Source organism: Heloderma suspectum, chromosome 1 (assembly GCF_057233095.1).
Source record: "Heloderma suspectum isolate Gila_16-S chromosome 1, 16-S_ref, whole genome shotgun sequence".
Lineage (NCBI taxonomy): Eukaryota > Metazoa > Chordata > Lepidosauria > Squamata > Helodermatidae > Heloderma > Heloderma suspectum.
In genome coordinates, this window is record NC_139458.1 from 381,104,368 (window position 1) to 381,116,375 (window position 12,008).

At 44.6% G+C, this 12,008-nt stretch overlaps 1 protein-coding gene across 13 annotated transcripts in view; it reads left to right on the forward strand.

The window, feature by feature from the left end:
* SLC29A1 (solute carrier family 29 member 1 (Augustine blood group)) overlaps nucleotides 1–12,008 on the forward strand; it is a 115,667-nt gene that overhangs the window by 94,480 nt on the left and 9,179 nt on the right. For all 13 annotated transcript variants that reach the window (XM_084828476.1, XM_084828474.1, XM_084828479.1 and 10 more), the window contains 10 exons: nucleotides 1,914–2,015; nucleotides 4,821–4,902; nucleotides 6,154–6,258; nucleotides 7,175–7,329; nucleotides 8,055–8,194; nucleotides 9,475–9,609; nucleotides 9,981–10,078; nucleotides 10,350–10,446; nucleotides 11,223–11,314; nucleotides 11,457–11,565. In XM_084828476.1, coding sequence (XP_084684602.1) covers nucleotides 1,990–2,015; nucleotides 4,821–4,902; nucleotides 6,154–6,258; nucleotides 7,175–7,329; nucleotides 8,055–8,194; nucleotides 9,475–9,609; nucleotides 9,981–10,078; nucleotides 10,350–10,446; nucleotides 11,223–11,314; nucleotides 11,457–11,565 — 1,039 coding nt within the window. In that variant the 5' untranslated portion in view covers nucleotides 1,914–1,989. The remainder of the gene's footprint in view (nucleotides 1–1,913; nucleotides 2,016–4,820; nucleotides 4,903–6,153; nucleotides 6,259–7,174; nucleotides 7,330–8,054; nucleotides 8,195–9,474; nucleotides 9,610–9,980; nucleotides 10,079–10,349; nucleotides 10,447–11,222; nucleotides 11,315–11,456; nucleotides 11,566–12,008) is intronic.

The window sequence follows — 12,008 nt, forward strand, 5'->3', positions numbered from 1 at the left end:
CTTGAGTCAGAGTTTGGGAACCCTTGATCTGTGCTTTTAGCCACAAAAAAGGGCTAAAAACACCATGCGTCAGTGTCCCTTTTACTTTCTCCTGAAATGTAATCACATTTCAAGTTTACCTTTGCAATTGCAGTTGCTAGAAATGTACTTTAAAAAATTAAACTTGCCATTCTCAAGAGTATATCAACAACCTTTGCCTTCTGAAGTGCCTGAGAGGCTGTGTGTGATACATGGCATTTATGTTGCTTGCATCTGGTTAAAGCAAGGAAGAACATCCTTTACCTTCCAGGGGACCTGGCTTTTTACCCTGTAGGATTATGGAATTTCAACTCTCATAGCATCCAATAGAATTTAGGAATGGAGAAATGGAAGACGTCAGTGATATGGCATCCTATAAATTTGCATTACGATTCTGAGACTGGCATTTCTTCCCCTTGAAAATGAAAGCCCTTTCCACAAGAGAGAGGAGAATGGATTTGTACCTAGTGCTTTACTAGCTCCAGATCAAGTCTAGTATCAGTGGGGTGATATGCCATGTAATGCAAGGTAGTAATGGAGAGATATTTTTGCCATGGGGTGACAGCCTGTTTTCCCAGGTGGGGGTGGATGGGCATGGAATAGCTTGCTTAAAAACAAAACGTTAGTGTAATTTAAGTCCTATTCATTTCAGTGGGTCTTCTCTAAGTAGGACTAGCATTGGATACATTCCAAGCAAACAGTAGGAGTTGCCATGCCACACTTGGCTGCCTAGAATGATGATGATGTGGGGTAGTATCCAAAGTTAGTTCCACATAAGAGTAGATCCATGGGAATGAATGGGACGTAAGTTAGTCATGACTAACATAAGTCTCATTCATTTCAATGGGTCTACTCTATGTAGGACTACCTTTGGATACTACCGAATCTTTGAAAAAACTACACTTGTTTAAAACAAGAAAGAAAAAATGGTGGGACATTGCTTCTGCGAGAGGAAGTAGACTCACTCATATTCAGCACATTTAACATTTTAAAGGGCTACTTGTGTTCTCTCTCACAGTGGCAGGAGAGTTCAGATACTTAAGAGAAGCCTATGCACATTTACCTAGCAGTGCTTAGATAAGCATGGGCAGCATTACACGTTACAATTGTGGGAAAACTCTCTTGCAGAAAGGTTTATCCCCTATTTATAAATAAAACATTTAAAGTTTTAACAAAGGAGCATGGTACAAGAAGACAAACATACTGCTGCCGCTTCTGATGACACGGGTACTGTCCAATATGACACTTGCACCGCTGGAGTCCATCACATTGCAAATTGCAACAAGGATACTTACTGGAAGAAGTCTTCCATTTTCCTGACAAAATTGTTGCTGGTTGGGGAGTGATTGCATTCAGACAGAGGAGGTGGGGGATGTCTGGGTTACCTGAACAAAATGAGTAACGTGCTCATTCATTGTGAAATCAACCCATAGCCTTGAAATCTCTAGTGGGGCTGTATCAAGCCAGGGCAAGTCTTGAGGAGGAAATACCAAGGGAAGTCTTTGGGTTCACCTGGTTTCAGGAGAGGCTGGACTATTCTTGCAGAAGAAGGGAGAAAGAAGAGAGCATGCACAACTGAAAATGGGGTCCCATAAGCATGATAACCGTGAGACAGATAAAGGCTGGAAAGTACTTCATACACTAAAATGCCATAATAAAATAAAACATTTATTTATTGCACAAGCCTTGACAGAATCAAAGAAATTCAGGGCATATGTAATATAAACATGTAAGATAGATTACATGTAAGAGATGTTATAAAACAATCTCAGGATAGGAGTGGGCATAAATACAAGTCAAACTATTTTCAGACATAAGCATTTAAAATCCATTCTTACAAAATTGGAATCAGGTCAACCCCCATTAACTGGCTTTTCTTTTCTTTGACTCTACAGGGAGCCAGCTGTAACGTGAAGGGGTGAGAATTCACTACACGCAAGAGAGTCCCACAAGCTTGCCCAAGGTGCCATAATGACAGGCAGTGGCCCCCAAGACAGGTATGGTTGGGACACAATGGGCCAGAAAGGAAGAAGCTTACTCTGAATATGGGCAGATGCATACACATGCATCTCCCCCTTACTAAGTTTTCTATGGACAGCAGGGGTAGGAACCTCAGGCCTGTGGGCCAAATCTGACCCCACTCACTTTCTCTTGACTGCCAATCATCTGCTGGTTTCCTGGCTTTTGCTTTTTCTAAAAGGTTGAAATGCCTCTCCTAAGACTTGGCTCCTGACAGTAAGAGCTTCAAACTAAAATATGCTGGTATTTAGGGGGCCCACCCATTTTGCCTTTGCCCCTGCCACTGGAATGCAACCCGGAGAGCTTCTCTGAAATAGAATTTGGCTCTCGAGCTGAAAGAGGTTCCCTTCCCTGAAGTACAGAAATTGTTTGTACATGAGGTGGGCCCATGTCCCTGCCAGGCTCACAAATTAAATTGGGAGGATATGGGGGGAATGAAATTAGAGCAATACTGAATTTACATCACAGTGTCCAGTGAGCACTGTAAAGATTGTAAATAAATATCAAAGTGATTTATACCATGCATGAGTTTCTAATAGGGGCCCACAAGTGGAGGCCATATAAGGCCTGAAGGGTGCATCTGTGTGGCAGGAGCCCATTGCTACTGGATGTCCCCTCCTTTTAGTCTGCTTTTCAAAAACAGAGAGGTAATTGCCAAACGTTACACTTTTCAAGGACACAAATTAGTGTCAGAAATCAGTTCTGTCCTACATCAGGCTGTCATAGGCTTGGGAGTGGCCCAACTTCTCTTTCCATAGTGTTTACAACTAGAGATATAAACTTTCCAGAAATTTTGAAGCCATTGGGAAAAAAAGTTCTTCCCTGGGGTCGGGGGGAGAAGTGAAATATATACAGTGCATGCTTTCTGATCAAATCTAAACGTTTTACTGCTTTAACAACACATAATGCATTATTTATAACTTAGTATATAAAATTGTACGACTGCTGTATTTATTACATTTAAAGACCTATGCTTGTTTACTCAGAAATAAGATCTGCTTTGTTTAGTGGCGCTTAATCCCAGAGAGGGGATGCGGTGGCTTAGTGGTTAAGACCCTGAACTGCAGACCAGAAGGTCGGCAGGACAGCAGTTCGTGACCCGAGTGCTGCATGACTGAGTGAGCTCCCATCTTCAGTCCCAGCTTCTGCCAACCTAGCAGTTCGAAAGCAAGAAATTGCAATTAGATAAATAGGTACCGCTTTGGCGGGAAAGGTAACAGCGTTCCATGCACCTCGGTGTTCAGTCATGCTGGCCACATGACCACGGAAGCATCTTCGGACAGCGCTGGCTCTTCGGCTTAGAAATGGAGATGAGCACCACACCCTAGAGTCAGACACGACTGGTTGGGGACACCTTTTACCTTTTAATCCCAGAGAAGCACACACTGAACTGCAGCCTCAAAAGTATGAACGCCTTAATATTATGCAAAGGTGATTGCAAATATACCTAATACCAGAGAGAGAGAGAGAGCACTACAAATAGCTGCACTCAAACTACCTAAGCATGTGTATTCTAGCTTTGTCATCTGAGAAATAGGAAAAAATACAAGTTGACAACCTTGTATACTCCTCTCATGAAGATGGCAGCACTCTCTAGCACAGGGGTGGGCAACATGTGGCCCTCCAGATGTTTTGGTATACAACTCCCATCATCCCTCAGCATTACTTGTGCAGGCTAGAGCTGACGGGAATTGTAGAGCAATCTGGAGGGACACAAGTTGTCCATCCCTATTCGAGGAGCAGAAATGCATATTGGATTTGAGTGCTGTATATGTCTACAATGTACACAGGAATTGCCAGACAATTAGGCTGGAGATTGGTGTACATAAAAATCTTAATACTACACATTTTGAGTAAAACCTTCAGTATTTCATCATTCCAAAAGATAAAATATTTCATAGGAGGGTTTTTTTTTCAGTACTCCCAAAAATTTCCTATTTGTCCGCTGGAAATTGTTCTGGTCTTTTTCTCCCACCTTGACATCTCCACTTAAAACCTGCTTGAAAGATCCCACCATCTGCTGTCTATAGAAAAGAGTCAGCTGGCAGAGCACATAACCCACATTTTGTGTTGGCAACGACGGAGATCAGCCTCTTGCTCCCCTTTGGGGGCTCTGATTAAACATTAGCCTGGGAAGGATAATTAATTAGCACTTTAGCAGGGGTCAATAAGACACTGAGCCTGGTTCTCAATATCAAAGGGACTCCTACTCCCACATCAACCTGCCTTGATATCAAGATACTTTACTGCAGGTATGGGGACTGTGTGGCCCTCCAGATGTTGCTGGACTGCAACTTCCATCAGCCCTAGCCAGCATGGTATGGGATTATGGGAGTTGCAGTCCAACAACATCTGGGTGGCCACACGTTCCCCATCCCTGTGCTATGGAGTCTTCTGTGGATCCTCATGCCATCAGCGATCAAATAGGTGGTGATCAGGAAGAGGGCTTTTTCAGCAATGACATCTCTAGGGTATGGCAGTCCCTCTCCAAAGTGGCACGCCTGGTGCCTGCTCTGCTGTCTTCTAGGCACCAAGCAAAAATGTTTCTGTTCTTTTTGAATACCTTTTTAAACACTGGTAGTTTTACTGTGTAATTTACTCTGTTGTTTTTTAAAGTGCTTTTGGTGTGTTTTGTATTTGCACTTGTTTCTGTCTTTATTGTATCTTTGTTTTTAATTTATATTGTAAACTATCCAGGGATATAGATTATGAAGGACAGTTTGCAAATGCCATAAATAGATCATCCTCCTTCTTGAACTCTTAATTGTCCCTGTTCTCTGCAGGTATAAGGCTGTTTGGCTTATCTTTTTCATTCTTGGCCTTGGAACACTTTTACCATGGAATTTCTTTATGACAGCTACACTGGTAAGTTCAGGGGAGGTGTGTGCAACTTGTGCATTGGAGATGTGTTTAGAGATCAGGCAAGGGAGCACCTCAGATCAGCGATTCCCCAACCATGTGCCAAAGCATGCTGGCGTGCTGCAAGAGTAACTGGAATACTGTTTGAGAAATTAAGCTATATCTTGGATGTATCCACCACTTCATGCCCATTGGAGTGGGTAGGCCCAAGGCAACGTTGACGCCCCTTCCTTCTGTCCATATATGGTCAGTGACATCATCCTGAGGGAGGGAGTAAAAATGCACCAGGATTTCCTGATGCTACCTGCAGTGTACCTGGCAAATTCCAGAGGCTATCCTACAATTGCTTGCTCATCATCCTGAGGGAGGGATAATGAAAAAGATGGATAGGTACATAAATACCTAGGTAGCCAGACAGATAGAAACATTTCAGAGCATAAGAGAGAAGGTTGCCTTTCATTTTAATCAAGGAAAAACTGCCACTAGTATCAAAGTCTGGGAAACATTGGCAAGATTATCTGTTATAGCCAGACTCTATGATTCCATGTAAGACCAGAGTAAAAGACATAGGAGCCCTACGGTGGTCCATGTACAAAACACTGTGTGTGTGTGTGTGTCTGTGTCTGTGTGTGTTTGTTACATTTATATCCCGCCTTTCCTCCAAGGAGCCCAAGGCGGCATACATGATCCTCCTCTTCACCCTTTTATCCTCACAACAACCCTGTGAGGTAGGTTAGGCTGAGAGTCAGTGATTGGTCCAAAGTCGCCCAGTGAACTTCATGGCTGAGTGAGGACTTGCAGCCGGTCTTCCTAGCCCTACTCCAACACTAATCACTACACCAAATTGGTTCTGTGTAGTCCCTTTAACTTCAGTGGCACACAATTGCAACCAACTGTCTTTGGCATGCACCCGCTTGCCATGGACAGTTGGCATGCAACAAATTCTTCCCACTTCCTAACTGCTGAAAGATTGAGGGGGTTGGAGAGGTGCGACAGTTGGGGACTTTGCAGGGCTGTGAAGTTTAAATGGAAAGCATTTGTGATATCTCTTCCGATGTGGGCTGCTGGATGAATATGACCAGGAATGGGGGCACTGCTTTGATCGTGTCAATAAGAGAAACTATTTAACATTTATACTTCAGTGGGAAGGGCAAAGCCCTACTCTATGCAGAAGTTGGCAAAATACAGTCAACTGCTTGAGCTCAGAGTTGGTTTGCTTCATGTTGTCCCACTCACTTCTATTTCCACTCTCTGTAGTACTTTACCAGCCGCCTGAAGGAGGATCCCTACCTCAGTCCACCCTCCATCGACCGCTATGCCAACACGAATGTCACAGGAAAAGAGAAATTCATATCCACCGATGTAAGTTCAGGGGATGTGTGAGCAGCTTGTGTGTAGGAGATGGGTTTGGTGCTCGATGCCTTCATCAGTGCAGGGGATTGGCCTAGATCACTTATTCCCAAACGGTGTGCCAAAGCACACTAATATGCTGCAAGAGGGATTGAAGTTCACCTTGAGAAATTAAGCTGTATCTTGGATGCATCCACCACTCTATCCAGCCATTGGAGTGGGGAAGCCCAAGACAGTATATTTATGCCTACATATGGTCAGTGACTCCATCCTACGAACATAAGAAGAGCCGTGCTGGACCAGACCAAGGGTCCATCTAGTCCAGCATTCTGTGCACACTGTGACCAACCAGCTGCCCACAGGAAACTCGCAAGCAGGACAGAGTGCAACAGCACCTTCCCTCCATCCCAAGGGAGTAAAAATGCACCAGGATTGCCTGATGCTGCCTGCACCGTAACTGAGATGTAGTGAATTCCATAAGCGTCTCCACTACCCAGGAAGTACTGCCCAGTTCCCAAGCCCCGACTGACTCGGCAAAGGGGAGGATAGGATGCCGGGAAGCTATCGTACTGCTGCAGGAAGGATGCTCCTGAGGGAGGGATGATGAATGAAATAGGTAGATGGGCAGACGTATAGGTAGAAACATTTCTCAGAGCAAAGGTTGCCTTTCATTTTATTCCTGAAAAAATCATGCCACGAGCAGCGGATATTTCAGAAACACTGGCAAGATTATCTTTCATAGCCAGATTCTTTGATTCCATGCAAGACAGGGTAAAAGACACAGGGGCACTGCATTGGTCCTCGTTCAAAATACTGTAGCTCCTTTCATTTCGGTGGGACTTCTGCAACCAGCTTGCTCTAGCTTGTACCCATTTGCCATGCAGATAAAGCATTTGACAAATTCTTCTTGCCTTCTAACTTTCTACAGGAGGATTCCCGCATCAGCCATGCTAACATGAATATTACAGGGAAGGAGGAAGTTATCCCCTCATACCTGCAGTCCATATTCGACAATGTGATGACGCTCTGTGCCATGTTGCCTCTGCTCATCTTCACGTGCCTCAACTCCTTCATCCACCAGAGGTGAGACCTTTGTAAGTTTTCCAAAAGAAAGTCCCACACGCCTCTCCTTCCTACTTTGTCCCTATTCCCCCTCAAGCCCAGTAGGTTGGTAGCATTCAGGCCAGGTCAGCCTTGACCTTCCCAATGGAAAAGAGCCTGTCCTTTCTGTCCCTGCCAAGATGAACTAATTCAAGACCATCACGAGATCTCCCTTTGGTTTTTCCATTGTGAAAGTGATTTAGCAAAGTTGTAGCCACACCATATTTAAATGTAAAAATTATCTACAAACAAGGGAAACATTAATAAATTAACAGTCATTTACTTCTCCTTATTGACTTCAGTCTTGTGATGTAGGTGGTTGTTGTTGCAGTTTTACATTAAAGGGAACTGAAATGGAGAGATAAATACTTGTTCACCATGACAGAGTCAAATTTGAACCCAGATCTCCTGGGTCCATAACAAGTATTCTCTCCAATAGTGCTCATTGATTCAACGTGTCTCATTCTGGAAGGTGTTTTTGTATGTAAATGAAGGCTACCAACCCTCTTAGTTGAAGCACTCATCTCAGTCGGATTAAATAGGTTTCATTACACTTTGAGAATTGAAATGGAAGCCACATTTTCTGAATTCTGTTAGATTTGCAAATAGCCCATCCCTTCACATGAGGAGGTTTTTGACAAGTCTTGACAATTCTGTGGGTTTTCTAAAGTGAGTTTTTTCTCTCTCCATCCCTTTCCACTTGTTAGGATCCCTCAGCGGGTACGGATCCTATGCAGCCTGGCTGCCATTTTCTTGGTCTTCATGATAACTGCTATCCTAGTCAAAGTCTCCATGGAGCCTTTGCCTTTCTTCATCATCACCATGGTCAAGATAGTCTTCATTAACTGTAAGTGGGGACCAATTGTAAGTTGGCCTTGGTATGGGTGGAGAGGAGATACATACATACACATTGGCCTGGTTCGCACATAACATTAACCCATAGTTTATTTAACCCATGGTTTGTTGCCCTACACAAGGTTTGTCTGGCAGATGATTGAACGAACTGTGGTTTGTTTTCTCAATCCCTGGGTTATTTCCCTCCTCCTTTGCTGCTTCCTTCCTCTTTGTCTCCCAAATGCCTTTGCAGCACTGTAGTCTTGGCATGCAGTGGCTAGAGTATTTTTTTTACCACTCTTGCTGCCGCTTCTGTAGCCTGGTAAAATAACCCATGAACAACCCACAGTTCTGGTTTCACACGCAATGACAACCCATGGTTTAAATAATCCACCCAGAGTTGATAACCCAACAACAAATCATACGTTTTCTTTCTGGGTTGTTTGTGTTTAACAAACCATCTCACATACAACCCTTCACAATCACCAATATTCTGAGAGAAGACAGTTTTTAGAATTATCTCAGTTCAAGGAGATGAGTACTGGGAACTCTACTCCAGGGGGTAGGCAGAAGGTATATCGGGATCTACTAGTGTGTATCTGGGTGATTTGTGAAAGATCAGCTAGGATTTCTGACTCCCAGTGGTTTAACATTAGCCACCTCTCCCCCAAAGCTCCCCCTGCCCCATCAGGCTGCTGAAATAAAAAAGCTTGGGAGAAAACAGGAATAGATCTGTGTGCGAAAGGATTTGTGTGCAAGTTCCAGTTCTAGTACTGAGAACAAATTCCTGGATTGAGGCTGTGCTTAGCGGCACAGAGTTGTTCCCTAATTCTGTGTTTACCTTCCTGAGCCGCTGTTTTGCACCTGGTTCCAGTTTGTGGCCTTGGCGTTTAAGTGAAAAACAAAGTAGATCTTACAAGCGGAACGTCTGCCCACCTCTGGTCTACTGTATGAGATTATCGCCATCCTGATGCATTTTGAAGAGTGGAAATGCCAAAATGCCCCCCCAGCAGGAAGTGGGGAGGGACTGGGGCAGAAGTGGTGTCGAAGTGGGAAGCATGTTGCCCCTGCAGCTCCAGCTTTTGCCAGCAGGAAGCACTGTAGGAGTGTGTGGAAGCATCGGTTCTTCCCCGGCAGGGCTGAGGGTGGTGTACAAACTCTGATTGATGCAAGCCATTTCTAGACAGCCTCCTGTCCCTCAACCCTGGGCAGCAGTACACAAATCTTCCTCTGCACCAGACCGGCCTGCCATTCCCTTACGAAAGTTCTTCTGCCTGCCTTTTCTCCTGACAGCTTTTGGTGCCATTCTCCAGGGCAGCCTCTTTGGACTGGCAGGGCTCTTACCTGCCAGTTACACAGCACCTATTATGAGCGGACAGGGCCTCGCAGGGACATTTGCAGCTCTGGCCATGATCTGCGCTATTGCCAGTAAGTAATTTTCTTTTCATGCAGTGTCAGTGCACAGCCATCTGTCATCTTTCAGCAGGGCAGCCTGGGCCCCATAATGCTTGGAAGGGGGAATGGTCAAGTCCAGAAGAAGGCTGGTGGTTATGGTACCTTCAGACCTCTTGGCTCTGCAGGCATCTACTGTGGTGGCCTGGATTCTATGAGTTCATTTGTGATTGGCCCTCTGTTTGTGCAAAGGTTTGAACTAGATGACACCTGGTTTGAAGGGGGAACCTCAAGGCTCCTTGAAACATGATTTCCAGGGAGGGCCAGGTGGCTGCCTCTGCTCCATTCTAGATTAAATATTGGAGGGAAGCTTCCCCAGTGACCACTCCCCTCCGAATCTCTTCCAGGTGGCTCTAAATTGGAAGACAGTGCCTTTGGTTACTTTATCACAGCCTGTGTGGTGATCCTGATGGCCATAGGCTTCTATATCGTGTTGCCTCGTCTGGTAAGGCTTCTCTTGCCTCTGAAGATAGCCCTACGTGGACAGATGTAGCGGGCAAGAGGGGAGCGATCCTTGCACTCTATGGGCACTATTTTGCAAGGGTGGGAGGGAGGGATCTTTGTCTCACCCTCAGTGATACACCAGTGTGGTCAAGCCAGAAGGGGTCTCTGTTTTTGTTTTGGAAGAGTTCCCACCGTCCATCCCTGTTGCCACCTCCTTGCAGTAGTTCGTGTTTTTTTCTTCCACACCAACACGTGCTCTGATTTCTCCGCAGGACTTTTTCCGTTATTATTCCATGAAGGATAAGACAGAGTATCGGGTCCATGAGTTCCACTCTGAGGTGGAAACCAAGGTTGATCTTATCAAGAAAGGTAAAAGCCAGAGCGGAAGTATGTGCAGCTAATTTAATGCTGGTGGGGTCCCTACCAGCACCAAGTAGCAATCAAAAGCCTCCCTTTATTTATACTTATTGATTCATTCAGTGTGTTAGCCACCCTATAACAAATTGTTCTCAGGCTGGCTTACATAAATACATATAAAATGCAAATAAAAATCCAATAACATCCACATACATAAGAACATCAAGAGCAGCACAAAAAATCCATTTAAAACCAGCAGAGATTTAAACAACAGGCAGCAACCACTAAAAGATCTAAGAAATTTCACAGAGATAAAACCACTTTAGAATACAAACCAGGCAGCAATAATACACAACAATTTTAAAAGCCTGCAAGAATTAAAATGGTTTTTGCTGGACACTGAAAATACATTAGGGTAGGCACCAGGCAGGCCTCTTTGGGGAGGGTATTGCTTAACTGCGGGGCTACCACCAAGAAGGCCTGCTCACAAGAAGCCACTTGCCACACCTCAGTATATGTGGGCACTCAGAGGAAGGCCTCTGATGACAATGTAAGGGCACTGTAGGAATATATAGGAAGAGTCCTTCAGATACTGTGGCCCCAAGCCATGAAGGGCTTTATAGGCTAAAAGCAGTACTTCGAATTAGGCACAGAAACAAACCAAGAAATAGTGCAGGTGCCATTCTGGCGTAATATGCTTGTAACGTCCAGTTCCAGTCCAGATTAGAGTATGTGTGAAAGAGATTATTCTTGTCAACTTCATATTTTTACATTTTTCCTTTCTGTAGAGGAGCTCAATGGTGTAGAATCCAAACATGCTGCAAATGGAGCCTCCCATGCACCCAACCCTGACACCTCGGTCCTCAGCATCTTCAAAAAGGTATGCGAGTTGTGGATCAGGCCTTGGAATGGGTCTTTCCTACATCCAAATGTGTTCTTTGTTTTTGTTTTCCAAAGGAGAGTTCCTGGGATTCTTTGGCTGGATTTGTTCTTATATGTACTGACACTGTTCCTTCCTCCAGATATGGGTCATGGCTCTTTCCGTCTGCTTGGTCTTTACCGTCACTATTGGGGTCTTCCCAGCTGTCACTGTTATAGTAAAATCAACCATTGCAGGAAAGACACTCTGGGGTAAGTGAAACCTCGCTGTTGTGAGTGGCTTGGATCAAGGCTAATGACACCTGAACCCTGAAAGATGTGGATGTGTCGTGGTTTTCATTTTATTGTATGAATAATGCACTTCCTTTGGGAAACTTAGAGACGCTTACGTGGTGGCTCCCAGGCAGTCTTCCATCTAGGAACTGGCTTGGCTGACATCTGCTTAGCTTGAACAAAGTCAACATCATCATGTGCTTGGAGATGGAACCCAGTAAGCTGTGGGTAGGAGACTCGCCATGAGAAAGAGAGAATTAGATAGAGAATGGGCACGTTTTGTCTCGAGAGTGGGAGGGCTCGGAAGGGAGGATAATCTGTGGGGAAAAGAATAGTTTGGAAAATATTAGATCTCTGACAGTGGCTGGGGTAGGAAATGGGGGTCTGAAAACTAAATAGGCCCTTCCTATTTAGTTTTCCAC